Raw genomic sequence first — 17,811 nt, forward strand, 5'->3', positions numbered from 1 at the left:
GGCAGCCTAGCCAGGGAGTGCTGCTATACAGTTCACCTCTTCAGAAGAGAAGTGGGCTATACTATTTTATACATGGATAGATCCACCCACGGATGTTTTGGTGTATGTGTGTGCAGAACAGAGTGGTTTTGACATTGTGTTAAGTGAGGATGTGCTGCACTCGTAGGACGGAAAATGCTGCTAAATGAATCAGCTAAACCTGTGCAAAGCCTGTATGGAGGAAGGTCTTTGTGCTTTTACTGGAAATAACTGTTTCTATTAATTTTTCCCATTGGGAAAATGTTTGGTACAGTATGTATGTCTTCCTTGTAAATAGTAAGAATCGAGTGAATGTTGTTATATAGGTTCACCTCCTGCTGTGAAGGTGTAATGTGTAAGTATGCATAGGTGATCTCATGCCCAGCCTTTGGGTGTGTGGGGATAAAAGGACTTGTTAGGGGAAAACTGCCTTCGAACCCTTTTCTGTGAGCCTAGCTGGGAAGGAAGACATTTTGTTGAGCATGTGAGAAAGAGATTTTAAATCTCTCTGGTGTAGCAAGTTTGAAAGAACTGCCTTTAAAAACCTCCAAGTAGCTCACTGTAAATAAATCCAGATGAGTAAAATACTTGTATTTTTACAGCTCTTAAAACATATTTTATAATGCAGCTGAAGGATGTCTTTGTGGTGGAAGGTACAGGAGTTACAGCAATGTTTGCCATCATCAGCAGTACGGGCAAGCATAGTACAAATTCTCCTGTATAATTCAATAATAATGCAGTATGCTTGGCCTCTAATATTTACAACTATCATAAACTTTTTTGGTTGTGCTGTGTGCAGTATCAGATCCATTATGCTCTTAAAATCACATAAGACTGATTCATTGATGGATCACAAACCCAGTGTTTCATTAGAAACTTTTATAGAAAATCATTATAAATGCCTGTTTACAAAGACAGTTCTCTTGAGGTGTATTCATTGAGTGAAAAATATGACTATTGCCTAATCATAAAAGTAAAAAAGGATAGAATTTTTTTTACTCATTACAGCTAATTAAAATGTGTATAATTTGAAAATATTACAATAATGCAGAGCTGCACACATTGAAATGTATTACTCAATAAGAACATTTGTTCAAAATAGATATGCAGCAACATATTTTCCTTATTCCAGATTTTTTCTACCCCTGCAAAATCACACATTGGTGTGTTGTTTAGGTAATTTTCTGCACACATACTGTCAGTTTTTATTGGAATATTTCAGTAACAGCTGATCAATTACAGAGTAAAAGCTCATGTTCAGCTTACTTCTTAATTTATTTCTAATGCCATGCTGACAACAGCAACATTTTAAAAATAAATCTTCCTGAGACAATCCAGCTAATCAGAGGGAAAATGTGTTGGAAAGTTGTGTCAGAACTGAGGTGTTTAACACTAAAGGTTTGTGTGCTGCCACTTCAAATTTCACATGCACTCCAAAAAAACTAATGAGGCTGACAATTGATAATTAAAATCAGAAAGATACTGGTGTCTATGGATTCCATGCCAGAAGAATAAGCAGAATTGTTCTTAGTTTACAATAAAGAGATAATGTGTGTTTTTTAAAATGTTTCAAATATTACTGGATTAATTCAAAGAATTAAAAATAGAAGTAGCTTTCATTCTTTGAGTTACCATTTGAGGCCCTTGAGTAAAGCTGATGATGTTTCTGGACAAAAGAAAATCAATAGCCTACCACTTTTAGTATCTACTGAATGTTAGGTAGTTAATAATTTAAAAAAGAGAGCTTTCTGCTACACTGACAAGGTTTTCCCTTTTGTCAGGGAAGCAGCCAGGTCCACTTGCCTGTTGGGTATTCCTTTGTATGCTCACCTGCAGTGAATTAAAATAGCTTCTCCTGAAACAAGAGAAACTGCCCTCAAACTGAAGGCCAAGAGGGTTTTGACAGCCTTGATATGGACTACCTCAAAGATGAGAGCTTTTAAAAAAATAATCTTTTGTTTTGGCTTAATATTATTTGACCAGCTCTTGAAGACAAGAAGGGCATTGTAATAGCATCAAATACAAATGGAGGTATTTGATGCTACTACCTCCTTGAGCATTCTACTCAAGGACTTGACCACAAATTCTACCCAGAGGATGCTTCTGAAGAATGAGCAAAATAATTTTGGGAAGTGTGTATCTTAACAGTTGTGCATTACATGAGTGACATTTTTTTCTGTGTCCTGATCCGAGCTCAGATATGTTTTTGTTGCTTCCAGGATGTGAGGCACAGATGGTGAAGACTAATTGGGGTGGAGGGCAAAGCCTCTATGTGTTCTTGAAATCCCGTGCCTCTCTGGAGGTCGAGGGGGCAGTTGCTGTGGCAGAGGCATCCTTGGGGCTAATGTGAGTGGTGACAGCCTCCCTGTGTTTGCCTGCTGGTCATGATGCAGAGCTGAACGGCTGTAGCAGCTGTCTAATGGACTTCTCTCAGGACAAATTCTTCCATCCCTCTGCCTGACTCAGCCAACAGAAGTGTGCCTGTGCAAGAAGAGGTCCTGTAGCAAGCCTTGCAGCAGCCCTGGCAGATGCAGAAGCAGCATTTGGGGTCCACATCAGCTTTGCTGTGCTGGGGCTTTTTTATGTTGACTGCCTTTTCCTGGGCTTGTATTTTACGAGTGTTGCCACAAACAGATCTCCAGCAGACTGCTTCCTTCTGCCTTTTCCAAGTGTGAGAGCTTTAGAGGGCAGGAGAGGCCTCAGAGAGGTACAAATCATTTCCTTGTGCCAACCTTGATGCTCAGAGATGCAGCCATGTTCCCACGAGCCCTCCAAGATTTTGTGCTGAGTTCTATCTCTGCTAAAAATTGCACTGTAGCAGGCTGAGACTTGGTCTGGGAGCTTGGGGTTTGTTGCCATTCCCCCCCTTTCCTTCTTCCCAGAAAGCAAGAAAGAGACACAGCTGGGCTTGTCTCATGTTTACATCTGTCTATAACCTTCACATCAATTCTCAGTCCTGGCCACTGTTCCAGATGTAATTATATGCAGATTCCAGAGGAAATGGAAATCTATTGCCAACTCTGTAAGGGGTTGCCCCATGCATCAGACTAAGTGATGCTGAAGAAGGAGAATGCAGCAGGATATCCGATCTGAGCAGATGCCCTCTGATTTGGGTCTAACCACTGTTCAAGTTGAGATCTGACATGCAGAGAAGCCACACCTGCCAGATGGGTTTCCCTGTCATTTGGAGTGATCTGGGAAAGTGTCTGTAATGACAGAGGGAGATGCTAATCAGAGTTTTTGTAGAGCTTCATCATGTAATTCGCGTGTTGTGTTTCTTTCATTGTACCATCCGTCAGCGTTGCTCATGTTCAGTCTCAATTTCTTCGTTTTCAGGTACTGTGTTACACACAACCCTTGGGTTTGCTTTGTGGTCTTCTTGTGTTCCTTCCCCTCACACTGCTTCCCCAGTTGCTCCATTAAGCAGTAGGAAGCCATAGATAAATTGCTCTGGGTGTTTGTCACACTAAAAGATTCTGAAAATATTTCTCCTTCAGCCTGAGCAGCAACAACAAAGCAGGACTGTCAGGTGGCAGGACCCCCCAAAGAAAGAGTGGTGTAGATGCACAGCATGTGCAATTTAAAATGCTTGTTTAAAATGTGCCGTCATCAGACTGACATCAGGAAACAGGTTGTTAAAGGCTTTTTAATGGGCACGTGAAGTAGCACAAGGATTAAGCTCACACTCTCTCATATCTGTGAGCAGAGGTGGCCTTTCTGCTGTATCACATTTGTGTGCTTCAGAGAGAAGACAAGCATCCTACAACAATATTCCCCATGAACCGTGTCCATCTGCATTTAAATGACAAAGGTCAGATCCACTTGTACAGTAATTAAATTTTAATAAAATAAGAATAATTTATAGCATTCAAGTCCATGTTATAATTGAGTGGGATAGCTATCCCCCACACAGCCTCAGTACACGATATAATTTATGCATGAGCTCAGAATTCTCTGCAAGATGCTGAAATCAACATGGCATGTTCGGGATGTGGATACTTATTTTAGACACTGAGTTAGAAAATTGTGGTTTGTAGAAATTTATGCAAAAATATTGCCAAAATAAGCATTGAAAACCTAATTTCAATATGCAGCTGCTTGTAAGCACAGTAATTAAGATGTATTGGGTAAATTTACTCCATTTTTTCTCACCCACACCAGTGAGATAGAAGTTGCAGATTTCAGGTGCAGACTCACCATATCTTTAAACTCCAGCCAGGACTCAGGAGAAAGCTGCCTGGAGAGCAGGTCTGCTGCTTAGCTTGGTCTTGTCTCCACTGCTCTGAGCTCTTTGATGGAGGGAATGTTGTTGGGATCACCCAGATCCCACCTATTGTAGATTCATTAATTACTGTTGTGGATTTGCAATATTACATTCTGGCACACCAGCAATGGGTTAATTCAGCTTTTAATGTCTTCAAAACACTTTTCCCAACTGAACTCATTTGCCCTCACAATCCTGCAGGGAGGGTGAGAGAAAGTCAGTCTACACATTATCTGGATAAAGAAACAAAAGTGGTGGGTTAGGTATTTTTCTTGTCAGGAATCAGTCAGTGTCAGCTTTACACTTCATATGCCATCATTAGTCACTCATTGCTCCAAATGCTGTGTTTACACTCTGCAGCAGATCTGTCCTCCTTCGAGCTTGCTGCTGCTCTGAAATAATTCAACAGGTTTTACCTCTACTTTTTCCTCCAGCTGGGGTGATGATGGTCCCTGAAAGGAAGACGGAGGATGGGTTTGAGGAGCACTTCGGCTTGAACTACTTGGGACACTTCCTGTTGACTAACCTCCTCTTGGATACGCTGAAGCAATCAGGAACGCACAGTCACAACGCTAGGATCGTCACTGTCTCATCAGCCACCCATTATGCAGGCAAATTGCACCTAAACGACTTACAAAGCAGGTACCGATCCATTTCTGGTACTGTGTAGTAAGCATGCGCAGAATAAGCTCCAAAGGATTTGTTACTGAATATGGTGGGGGTTTGTTGCCTCTTTTTTTTTTGGTTTTAATTAATGGTGATTCTAAAGGAGTTTCTTAGTATCTTTCAGGCTTGAACAAAGCTTGCAGCCTTGAGTCAAAGATACAAATAATGTAGAAGTTTCTGAACTGAGTCTTTTGTTCTGGACATCGAAAACCTTGCTTTGCTTTCTGATGCCTATGCTGCAGTGATGGTTGTGGTGCAGTGCCTGGACTCAACACTGCCTAATCACTCCCAATAACTGGGATGGTTTAAAATGGCTTGGATGAATACTAGTAGACATTGTCCTCGAGTGGATGCATACACAGAGGCCCTGCCCCTGCCCTCAGATGAGCTCAGACAGAAGCCTGTGGCTGCTAGCTGCCTGTCCACTGAGCGTGGGGATGCTGACTTGGCTCTGGGGGGGCAGCTAGCCCCCACTGCCCAGCTGCCTTGCAGCTGGGTCAGCCCACATGCTGCCTGCTGCTCCTTCCTCCCTCCTGGCATCACTACCACACTGTTCTCTCTTCTCTCTGCCCCTGGCCTCTACCTCGTCCTGCACTGCTCCCGACATCCCAGTCCCTGCCCTTGGCCTCACTCACAGCCCTGCTCCAGCTTCCCCCACCTTCCAGCCCCAGGCTGCGTTATCCCACCCGTTCCTGTCCCTGTCCACATCCCTGTCCCCTTCCCTATGGTCCTTATCCTCTCACACATCAGCTTGGCAATTCACTGCCAACTCTGGAGGCCCAGCTTCTGTCTGTGTTGTACCCTGTGCTTCCTGGGAGTTTACTGAGCTCCAAGTGGTGCCTGCTCTGGGTTTTTAGTCCAGTAAGTTGTGTTAAAATGCATGGAGAAAATCTGTCTGACTGCTTTTATTTAGGAAAACTGGGGATGAATGTCTATGGGATATTTCTAGCATCAGGAAGACATCAAATGATGTGGTAAATGTGTCTCTCATACAGGAACCTTGTAGGGTGGCTTAGTTAGTGGAGAAACGGGTAGGGTAGCTGAGATGAATTTCAAAATTTCCCCATGCAGTCATGCGTGGCAGTTACATGCTTACTAACAGGCTCAAACAGGGCCTGTCTTCTCATGGGCTCCAGAAAGCTTCTGCCTGAACAGAGCCAATCTAAGTTCTGCATCATTTCCATGGAGAAATTCTGTCTCCAGCCTTTGACTTCAGCATGTTCAGGGGTACCTGGCCCGAGGTTTCATTTTGGAACAAAGACTGAAATTAAAGGACTGGGCTGTTTCTGCTGCAGATATTTTACATATGAATGCTGCATTAGGCATGTCAAACTTCTGATTACATATTACAGCATCAGTTTTATTACAAGCCATTGTTTAAACTCTGTAGGGGAGTCACAGTTTAATCTCTTTCTTGTAAAACAACAATTACCCTTACTCTTCACTCGAGGTATGCATTCATTGTTTCTGATGGGCATGTGCTGAAAGGCACCATGCAAGAGGGGAAAGGGGAATGTGATTAGTATTCTTTGGGCTAAAGTGTGGATTGCAGAATTAAATGTGACTGTTCTGTGTCTCTAGATAACAGTAGTTTCCTCAATTATAGCAAGGTCTTTTACTGTGCCTTTTTAATTTAGGATCATCCCTACCTTTGATTCAGCATTATTAACTCATATTTTAAAGGAACCAGAAATGTTTCAGTTAGGAAAGTTATGGTTGAGCATGAACATAACCAGTCTGATGTAAAAAATAATAACATACCAGTGAGATTTACCTGCAGCTTTTGTACCCTTTACATTTGAACATTATTGATGTAAGGAGGGCCATAAAGGATGACAGACTGACTGATTTTGCCTGCTCGTTCCCACACGGGTGCTCTGGATCACTCAGGGACAGCAGCAGTGCCTGCTTTCTGGGCTCACAGGCATACCAGTGGGACCCAGAGTGGGCTGTGGATTCAGCTCCAAACTTTTTCTTCGTTTAGGTGGAAGATGCTCCTGGGTATTTCTTTTAGCCTAACTGGCAATAAGCCTCCACTCAGGAGAATAGTTAGTTATCGCCATAAATAGTGCTGCAAAGAACAGTGAGATCACTTGTGTGTTTGAGTGTGTGCCTACAGCATGAGCAGGTGGTTTAGCAGCCCTGGAGGACTCTTGTGCTGCATCATGCACAGGCATTGGCTACAGCACAGGGCCTTGGAGATGCCTTGTGATTTAAAGCAGTGTTTAAGAGCTTTAATGGATGTGGAAAAGACATCCATGGTAAGCACTGTCATATGATACTGCTCCACAAATTGCCATAGTTTACCAGTGATGTTATCCCGCATTTTTTGCTGCTTGTGTGAATGGAAAGTAATTCTAAATATTTTCTATTGGGATTTTTTCCTTATTTTGAGTTGCACTAGTTGGCCATAATTCCATCTCATGACTTGTGTGTATGTTCCCAGAATGGCTGGTTATCCTAACCCTGCAGGAAGACAGCAAAGCAATCTGGAGTAATTTATTCATAGTAGAGAAGGGGGGCTGTACTCTGTGCTGAAAAAATTACCAGTGGCAGCAGACTGAATTGTTTACCATGCCCTTGTCCCATTATTCTTAGATGTTGATTGGGCTAGTGTCCCAGTTGGAGGTCAGTGCAGTAGTAGAGCAGGGATTCATCCATCACACATGGCAGAGAAGGAAAGGCAGAGACTGTCTTGACCTAGAGGAGAGGGTAAACCAAGGTTCAGTTCTCTGCTGTACCACAGACTTTTCTGTGGAATTCTCCTTCCACACAGGGGACTGGTTTGACAGTCACAGTTGTGGCCATTTCTCCCCATTGCTTATACTTGCTGCTGAGAGACCTGATACGAAGTCAGATATCATCCATATCAGTTACCACAGGGCAACAGCATAACAAATAATTGTTGGAAGGCCTGTCCAGTGAACAGTGTTAAATGCAGTTTGTGTTACTGTCCTCCATGTTTCCTCTTTGGTTTGTTTTCTGCAATCTTACCAAGTTGGTCTTGCCAGCTCCTTTTTGGCGGGATGATTAATTTAATTTTGTCTTTATTTTCTTTATTTTGCATTATTTTTCTTCCTTTGTTGTCTCTCTCTTCATGCATCCCTGCTGCTTCATTGCCTTTTCCCTCCCTATCTCATTTTTTTCCTATTTTTTTTGAGTTAATTTCCAGTTTATTTCCTCATCTCCATTTATCCTCTCCCCCTATCCCCACTCCTTTTTCTCCCCTAGAAATGTCATTTCTCCTCCATGCTGCCCATCCTCTTCACACACACTAGTAGAAGAGACACAGCATGGGTACAGCAAGGCAGGATAGAGCTTGTTCCAAACTGGCAGGGCACAGCTTGTTTCATGTGTGTTATTGAAAATGCAAACACATAAGAGCACTGACTGTTCTCACAGCTCTTTTGCTGAAGGATATATGTGAAGAACATCAAACATCTTTGTGGTCTTTTAGATCCAGACCATTTTCAACAGCAATCACATGAGTTGACAAGGGGATCCCTAAGGCAAATCATTCTCCTTCATCCCTACTTTGACTAGGACTGTTTGCAGGGAGGTGAAAGTTTAACAGAAACACTATCTATCTGCAAGCATTTCAGCAGTGGTGACTTCAGCAGTTGCAGTAAGAGGGTAGTACAATCTGTGCACCAGCAGCACAGCTGGCATGTCCTTTTTTTCCTCTTTTGCCTACCTTAAATACTACTTTCTAAAGTGAAAGGAGAAAAAAACCCATGGTCATGAGAGAATATATATGGTTTTAGTAAAAGCTTGAAGAATATTGTACCATTCACTTAGGTCGAGGTAGGCTTGAGCAGTGTGTTGGAGTTTCTGGTGTTTTTTCAGGGCTGGGCTGGAGGACACTCCTTCAAGTACTCTACCTACTGAACTAAGAAGGCATTTTGGGCAAATAAAGAAAAAAAGACAGTATTCCCTTTCCCAGGCTATGTATCACACTTGACTATGCTCCCTTTCCCAGGGGTTAGCATCTTTGTGTGTTCTGTCTAGCTTTTTCTTCATGACTAACTATTCCTTTCATCATCCTCTCCTTTTGCATACCAAATGGGCCCTGTAATTCTGTGAATCACAGATCTATGGACTCCCCAGCCACAGTAACACAGCTCCTTCTCTGTTTCACATCTCCTATATATTCAAGAACAGTTAGTTACACTCTTATGCTCTCTTTCCTCTGCTCTCCAACTGCAGAAAAGGTGATTTTTTGAGACTCTCCAAGCTGAATGCATTACATAAAATTTCTATTTTTTTCCCCTGTAGCCCTAGTTTATGAATCATGTCAGAGACAATAGAAACTGAATGAAAGGAATTGCAGAATTCCAAGCTGCCACGTGCATCTAAGCTGGTGTAAAATAGGGTAAACAGCTCTGCTCAGGCCTGGGAGAATTCTGGAGAGACAAGGCAGCTTCAGTTAATGTCCTCGGTTAGGCAGTTCATAAAGAACTGTAACAGGAGCTGTCATGTACTGATGGGAAAATCTGTCTAGCAGAGTGGCTGGAGACCTCCTGATCTTGGATGAGTGATGTCCCTCATCCTCTCTTCTTCCATGTGTGTGATATTTATGAGTAAAAAAAATATTGTATTAAGTTTGGGCAGCAAGTTGAAGAGTTTTTTCCATCAGCATTGGTCTTAATGGTCTTAACAAAGGATTATTAATAATGTTTAACAATTTAATAGGACATGGCCTTTCTGAACTACTTCAAAATTGCAGCATGCTGGGAGGGGTGTGGGATACAGGTGTTCCTGCTGCCCAGATTTTCCCTGCACCGTGGGGTGGGTGAGAGAAATTGGCTCTTTGTGGCACTCAGGACGGTGGGGCTCAGATGTGCTGTTTTCCAAAAAGGCAAGACGGTCATTTGAAAGTTAATGTATTGCATTCATGTGATACAGAAGGCAAAAGGGACTTCAGAAAACTGAGAGTGGAGAGAGCTTGTCACCCTCGAGAGGGGAAGGTTGGTTTAACATCTTCCTGACAGCAAAGACTCATTAAGGCTAAGTGAGCTTGAAAGCTCAAGAGTTCAGGTCCTGGGTGATTATTCAAATGATTTAAACATTCCTCTCAATTGCCTTAACTACCACCATCCTCACACGACTTTGCCAGTGGAGTTGTCCTTTGGGCTGCCTAGTATAGCTGAGGAAGGTTGGCACACATGCCTGTAAGTCTCTGGAATAATGTATAGAGGGAAATGGTCAAAATTATCAGCTCAGCTTCGTCAAATGTCCTCTGGGTTCAGCCCTGCTGTTGCTCATGGCTCTTGATAATCATACATCCCATGTCTTGCCACATGCATTAAGGATTAGGAGATGTTGTGGAGGGAGGCAAAGGCAGATTTCTGCCTCTGCGATTTGGAAAGTCTTAACCTTTTCTCTGCTCTCTGTCCTAAGCCACTTCATTCAGGAGAGAACTTCATCTGTTCAAAAGCAAACCAAGCAGTTGTGTACTTAAATCTGTGAAGAAAAATTGGTCTTTTGATTAAATCAAGTTCTCTGTTAAAAGTATGTTATGAAAAATATGCTTTCTAAATAAAATAAATAATGTAGAAATAAAATATTTTAACACCCATGAGTATTAATACTGCAGAATGCCTTATATAGTTTCAGCTTCATTGCTCCATTTCTTCAGTTCCCATTATGTGTCAGGTGTTGTGGTTGCTCTGTATTTCTTGTCATGAGAGGTGGAGAGGAGCTGTACACAGCACTGTTCAGCCTCCCAAGAAGTACAGAGACCAAGGACCACTGTGGCTCACAGCAGCTTTAGCAGAAACTTCAGAGCTTTTAACAGTGATGTTAGCTGTAATACAACACTGCAGAAATGTCCAAATCATAATATTGTGAGTTTTGCATGAAATCTTCTGGTTCTCAGCAAAAAGGGATGTGTGTGGAGGGGTGGAGGGCATGTTCAGTATCTGAATTGCCACAAAAAAAATCAATCAGTCTGTCAAATCAGCTGTTTCTTTTAATTCCTTTTTTTTTTTTCTTCCCAGTGAGGGCTGGGGCAGGGCAGCTCTGAAAATGTTGGTTTTTCAGGGTTTGAACATGAAAATGCACATCATTTCCTGGAAGGCCAAACGCACATGACTTCACATGCTTCTGGTGTGTTTGCAAGTGAAAGATATCTCATGTGCTCTGGCTCCAGGCCATGCCATACCCCTTCTTTTGAAATGCTTGAGTTTCCATTACAGATCTCTGTTTACAGTGTTCCAGGGTGACACAGTATTGGGAAAGTTATAAAACAAAAAACAACTCTAAGGCCGAATGATACAGAAAGTGATTGGTGACACTGTCCCTTATGGTACTTGGAAATAACCACTTTGCAAAGTGGACTGCTTTGTATGTTATTCATTTCTTAGTGGGTTTTTTTGTTTGCTGAAGTTGGCCTGTTTATATTCCTTAAGTAAGACACTCCCTTATTCACAGGTCCCTTTCATACATTTATTTAAATCCCACATGGTTTCTGACAGTGGATGAGTGCCACTGTTGATGTGCAGTCTCACACAAAAAAAACCCCTTTCTTTTCTGTGTCTGGACTATGAGACATTTCATGGATGAAGAAAACTTCCACATTTTAATTTCTTCTGTATCTGTTGCCATTTCAGCTGTATTCTTCCTTAACCTAGAAGGGTCTTCCAGCTAAGGGGAAGAGTTTTCATGATGTTTTTTAACAAATATCTTCTTTATGAATTTTTTCCTTGTCTTAACTCATGTACTGTGAGTTAGTCACTTTTATCACTCAGTTTGAAGCTGTGATACACATATTCTAACTACATAAGAAAATTTTTAAAAAGCAGTTGTTAAATTGTTTCAACAAACAAAAACTGATTTTCAAAAGTATGTTGTGCCAGACTTTATAATGTTTTGTTATTTCTGTGGACAGAGAGTGATGACATAGTATTTTCTACACAGTAGTTATAGACATCTCAAAGGAAAAAGGATTTTGCAGTCTGTGTGAACATTCAAGCCATGTTTCCCCTGTAAGACAGACCAGTCCTTCAGTGTGGTGAACTGCACTTGCAGAACACATTCAGCACCTCCTCAGCCCATCACAAAATGAAACCTTAAATTATCTTCACATATACACCAACACAGTCTACTGCAAATCTGCTAACTACATTTGGTGAACTGCACTAGATTTGAAATGGCAGCACTTTATTATACAGAACTAGACCTTATAGTTCCTCCTGAGTTCCAGAATGAAAAGCTCAGAATCTGCAGCTGAACCACAAAAGGCTACTTCAGTTATATGGTAATTTTTTAAGAAGATTTTGGATTGTTCATGTTATTACTGGGCCATTTATGGTCCTATGTGCATTCTGGTGGAAAGGAAGAAACCATAAGAAAACCCATTGCTGCCTTCAACTTGAAAGCTCTGTTGGCAGGGCAGTTAGGAAGCTTTCCACAAGTGGGTGGAGAGTACCACCCACTTTTATAATCCAAGAGATAATCTTACAAGATGTGTGACAATCTTCAATAACCTAAAATCCAGATTATCCAAGAGATAATACGAAAAGATATGTGGTCGTGATATTGTGCCATCACTCAAAAGGGTCACAAGGACATGAGGACACAGGATGTAGGTCTTGAAGGTCTTAGCTGCAGCAATGCAAAACCTTTTTCCTTCTGTTTATTTACTCATTCATTTGTTGAATGGAGATATTTAATTGAATGAAGGGATATTATTATGCTTATATACCACTTCAAATATTAGCGAGTGCTTAACACTGCATCAGATGCACTGACTGTAGAAAAGAGGCAATTTATATCATTCTTTGTAAAGAAATACATTTCCTGGGAGAATAGAATTACAGTAATTACAACTTGAATTTGCCATCGATATTTAAAATAACCCTAAACATTTGCAATCAAGACCAATTGTACACAAACAGAAAAATTAGACTTTTTTAAAAAATACTGATTCTGGTGAGACTTTGAGAAGACCAGCCTCTAAGTCTGTGTTTCATGCATTTGAGAACTGTGCTGAGCACACAGCAACAGAGCTGTACACAGCAAGGCAATCAGTAGAGCAGGAGGACTCCTGGCATCTCACCTCCTGTCATTAAGAAGAGGGATCAGCCAAATGAAAAATGATGCACTTATTACAGCTGGATGGCAGTAACACCCAGGATGACAAGCCCCTGCTTATTTTGTCTTTCATAAATGTTTTTATAATAAAGACATTCCAGATTCCTTTACTAAATGTAGTCCTTCAGAAACATTAAGTTAATTCTTGTTCCCTCTGTATTTCCTACAAGCTATAACAAGGGGCTGGTTGCTGAACGCTATACAGTGAACTGCAGCAAATTGGGAAGCATGTCTTTTAAAAAAATAGAACAGAAAAAACCCAAAACACAATCCAGCTTCCAGCTTGTGGCTCCTCCTGAACTGTGGATTAAGCACAAGGCAGGACTCACTGATTTGCAGAGTTACTGAGACCATCACCAACATTTTGCCTGTTAGAGAGAGAATCTCTCAGCTCTGAGCATCCATCATTATACTTCTCTAATTTTAAGAATAAAAATGTTATTTGAATACAGTTGAAAAATGTCAGAGAAAGCCTAAATTTGGTCAGAGCTGTGTGTGATCAGAATGTGACTCTGAGGAGCTCACTGCAGGACAAGGGGGAAGCTCTGAGATGTGATCGGTCTCTGTCTGTTGTTCAGAATGAAAGGACCAAGTACAGTGTCTTCTGCCTGCTTAAGTAACCCTCATGCCACAGATTAGGACATGAAGGATTTGCTTTTTATCTTGTGTAGAGCCACTAATTTAATATATTGGTCTCGTAGCCTTCCTTTTGATCAAGTTCATCACAGGGTCATGAGGGAGCTTCAGGAGTCCCTACTGCTGCATTGCTTATGCACTCAAGGGTTATGCTACAGCCACCTTAAATGTTATATGTGTATAATAACAATTTTAGGGTTTTTTAAGGCTACACATCAAGTATATGAAAATAAAATATGCATGAAGAAGTATAGTTGTTCAGGAACACCCAAAATACCCAGGAGTGTATATGAAGAGGGTGACTGTACAGTAGTCTACAGCAGTAGCTGGTAACAGAACAGCTGCTGGAAAAAGCTTAACTGTAACAACATCTGAATAAACAGATAAGTTATTACTTTAGATTTTAGTTTTGTTCTACTAATGCATATGTTTGTTTCTTTCAATTGGTAAAATATTGGTTTTCATTGGTAATACACTTGTTCTCATTACTCCAGGTCAGTCTTTTCTCCATCTCTGTATTTCCTTCATTTTTATTTCTTTTTTCTTATTGAGGGAAAATCACAATCGATGAGACTCAGCAAATAAATATATGTAGGACTGTCAGGAAGCCTACTTTAATCTAATAAGCAATATTTAGGACTCAGGCTTTGGTTTATCATAGGAAAGGAGAATGAAACTGCTTATGAAAACCATCAAAGATATGTTTATTCTTCAATATATTTCTGTAGCTGCTTCAAAATAAACAGCAAAATCTACCAAAACTTGAAAAATCTTGTGCTGCGTTCCCTGGAGAAAGAATATGTAAGACTGTGAAAGCTTCATGAGTGCTTAATAATAGACTTTTATAGTCTTCACTAAGCAATGGTGATGATGTATTGCAAGATGAATACATAAATCAGGAGGAAACTTTAGTTATTTTAATACAGCAAGCCTGTGTTTGGCTTAATTCACGGGTTCATCCTAAGGCATATATTGAAATTTCGAGTGGCCTTTCATTAAAAACCCCAGTGTGTCACTCACGTTTTGCATCACTTGTCTCTTAATGGAGCACATAGCAGTTGGACTGTTCTGCAGTTTGATCTCGGTGCACTCTGCCCTCCAGGCAAATTAACACACTGGAAATTGGGAAGCGTGGTGAGGCGTGAAAAGAGGATGATGTGCACAAGACAAGTGCAGTGTGAAAGTGGTACACATCAGGAAAACTTCACTGCTAATGCTGTCTGGGTTAAACTGAGCTGTGTGTCAGTCAGTATGGCCACAAGTCCTCTGAGCCTTCTGTTGAAGCAAGATGTGAGGAAGGGAAAGGATGCTGTCACTGGACCCTTCTGTCAGTCAGTCCATATCTGCTTCCCCTACATGTGTGTGTGATGTGAAAGGAGCTGTTAAGGAGAGCAAAAAAGCTAACAGCAAGAGAGCCCATGCACACAGGAGGTGTGGAGGAACTGGTCTGTGCCAGGTAGCAATTTTGTTTCCCTGTTACTCAGTGGGTGCCCTGAACCAACTTAAAGCTCTTTATAAACATGGGATCAGTAGACCTAAGTGGGAGACCACTACAGAACACAGACCAGCTAAAGCCAGACGGAAAAGAAATAGGAATGACTGCCAAGGGACGTGCTAAATATGGATCCGGTTTTCAAACTGGGATAGCAGCTGAGTCCATATTTAAACACCTAATTAGCCACTGCAGGCTTTGGTTTGAAACTTGGCTTCTCATTACTTTTTGCAAATACGTTGCCCCAGCACTCTAGAGAGACTGCTGCTGGAGACAGCACCATGGAGATAAGTGGCAAAATCAGCTTCTGGTGGAAAAGAAGAAAAAAAGGAAAAGGAAGGAAAAAAAACCCCCAAAACCAGCAAACCACAAGACACTCACTCACTCCAGAACTGAATGCCTACTTACTTTGTTCTGGCAAAAAATACAAAACTGTCCCTTTCTTTTCTCCTCCCTAAGTTTTGAATTGACAATTCAAACATGTAGCCTGTGTTGCAAAAAATCTTAAGCCAAAAGCAAGAATTTCTGCTAAAAATTATTTGGACTCAAAGTGCCAAACTTGCATTATCCTGATTCTTTATTCATCAGTATAGAATCAATAAAACATTATTTTCAAAGGAAGGAGAAGGTCTTGTAAATTGCTGCTCTCTTGGCCAGATTTCAAAGCCGGTAATTAAATTCTGTCTGCCTTAACTCTTCCTGTAGTTTTCATTTAGTGAGTTGTGCATTGCCTGGTTTTATCAACACCAATTTGGCAAAATGCTATGGAGTGGCATCCCTCAGGGGAGACTCTTTTCCATGGCAGGAAGAGTAGTCCACAGAGAGCCCCACTCAAATGAATTGGTGAGCATGAACTTCTCCAAGCTACCAATGCCAGGCATGCCACACTTTCTCACTGGACTTTTACCCATCAAGTCCTTGCTCTGCTTTTCCTAGCTGCTGTGTACAGGCTCGCCATGTCACAGCATGTGCTGTCTGGCATCACTTGAGCTGATTGAGCAGTATTTATTAGGATGTGTCCCTGGACATCAAACACTAGTACATCCTATCTCTCTAGCATCCATATATACCACTGGGAGCTGGGAGCTACCAGTATTTTGCCTGGCTCATCACCTAATTAGGAGGCAGAGTTTCTCTGCATGAGAGCCTGCCTGCCTTGCTGTGAAACATCAATACCCTGTGTCCTCAAGGGTCCAAAAGTCACAGGAATCTCATGTGCACTGGTGTGCCAGCACAGCTTGCTGGTAAGCCGTCTTCTTCTTTGGGATGTTTGGCCACTTATATGCCCTTTCATTTCAGAAAGATTTTAGAGCCTTCAGAAGAAATGCATGATGTCAATATTATTTTATTTGCTAAACAATTATACTTTCATCCAATGTAGAAGATGTACATGCAGAGCATAGAGTGACAAGAGAGGCTAGATTTAGATGCATAGGCTTTAAAGCTGGATAATTCTATGTGTAAGAGGAATACATTTTATGGTTTTAAACTGAAAGAGACTTAGGTTAGATAAAAGGAATGATTTTTTTCAGTGAGGATTTACACAGCAACAAGTTGTCCAGAGGAAGTGTGGATGCCCTATCCTTGGAAATGTTCAAAGCCAGGTTAGATGGGACTTCAAGCAACCTTGCCAAGTGTCAATGTCTCTGCTTATGGCAGGGATGTGAGGCTAGGTGATCTTTAAAGGTCCATTTCAATGCAAACTCTTCTGTGATTCTACATGTATGTGAATGGGAGATGCAAATGTGGTACAGGTGCAGGAGTCTATGTGGTCCTGTTTTTATGATATATAAAGTCAAGACTGGATGTAATGAAGTCAACTAAGCAAAGTTGATTTTTTTTTTCAACATGCCATGTAAACAACATGATTCTAATAAGATGGATGGGGTCTTACAAACAAAACAGTTGTTCAAGGAAACCCTTGTTGGTTCTATGCCACATGTTATTCCTCTGTGTTTTGTAGTCCTTTGATGTCAGGTTCCTGGCAAGCAAAAAAACACACACAGAAAATGGGAAGAGAGCAGGTAATCATTGCAGGGGTTCTGCCAAAAGTCTCTGCTCAGTGTATCCAATTTTATGTCCTTCATACCCATAGTATGTTATTGAAGTCTGATACCCTGCTGCCATGCAAATCATTTGCATCTCTGCACTGTGATATAAAAGGCTTCCTCATTGATTGGGTAGCTTTTTATATCTTCTCAGCACTCATGTTTCTCTGACATAGATATCTATGCAAAGTACAAGGCTTTTGAGGATCCAGCCCTTGTAGTTCATGCTTCATTGCCACAAGGTAAGTCAAAACAGCACTCACACAAATTGTGGGAATGGGAAGTCATGGGGAGCATTCACCATTCTCCTGCCTGGCATCTGAAGGTTACTGAAGGCCAGACTAGACCCAGGCAGAACAAGTCAGAGTAGTCCCCAGCCCTGCTTCTCTGCAAGCTGCTTGCCAGACAAGATCACTTGAATTCAGCTCGGGAAGCTTGTCCCGTGCCCCAGCTTGCATTCAGAGGGGAATGGTGGCACTGATGGAGGAGTGCCAGGGTTAGCTGCCAGCTGGCTGCCCGAGGCAGCTGGGGATGAGAGCTTCTTCCCATGGGTGGCGTGAGCTCTGCCCTGTGTGGCTGCACACAGGAGAAGC

General features: G+C 41.6%; 1 protein-coding gene across 1 annotated transcript in view; it reads left to right on the forward strand.

The window, feature by feature from the left end:
- Positions 1 to 4,716: 4,716 nt before the first annotated feature.
- The window catches only part of DHRSX (dehydrogenase/reductase (SDR family) X-linked), a gene marked incomplete at its 5' end in the record, with an annotated part of 43,655 nt that continues 30,560 nt past the window's right edge, over positions 4,717 to 17,811 (forward strand). Inside the window, one exon of the mRNA XM_009076866.1 lies at positions 4,717 to 4,924. Within this exon, the coding sequence (XP_009075114.1) occupies positions 4,717 to 4,924 (208 nt within the window). The remainder of the gene's footprint in view (positions 4,925 to 17,811) is intronic.

Source organism: Acanthisitta chloris, unplaced genomic scaffold, assembly GCF_000695815.1.
Source record: "Acanthisitta chloris isolate BGI_N310 unplaced genomic scaffold, ASM69581v1 scaffold1156, whole genome shotgun sequence".
Classification (NCBI taxonomy): Eukaryota; Metazoa; Chordata; class Aves; order Passeriformes; family Acanthisittidae; genus Acanthisitta; species Acanthisitta chloris.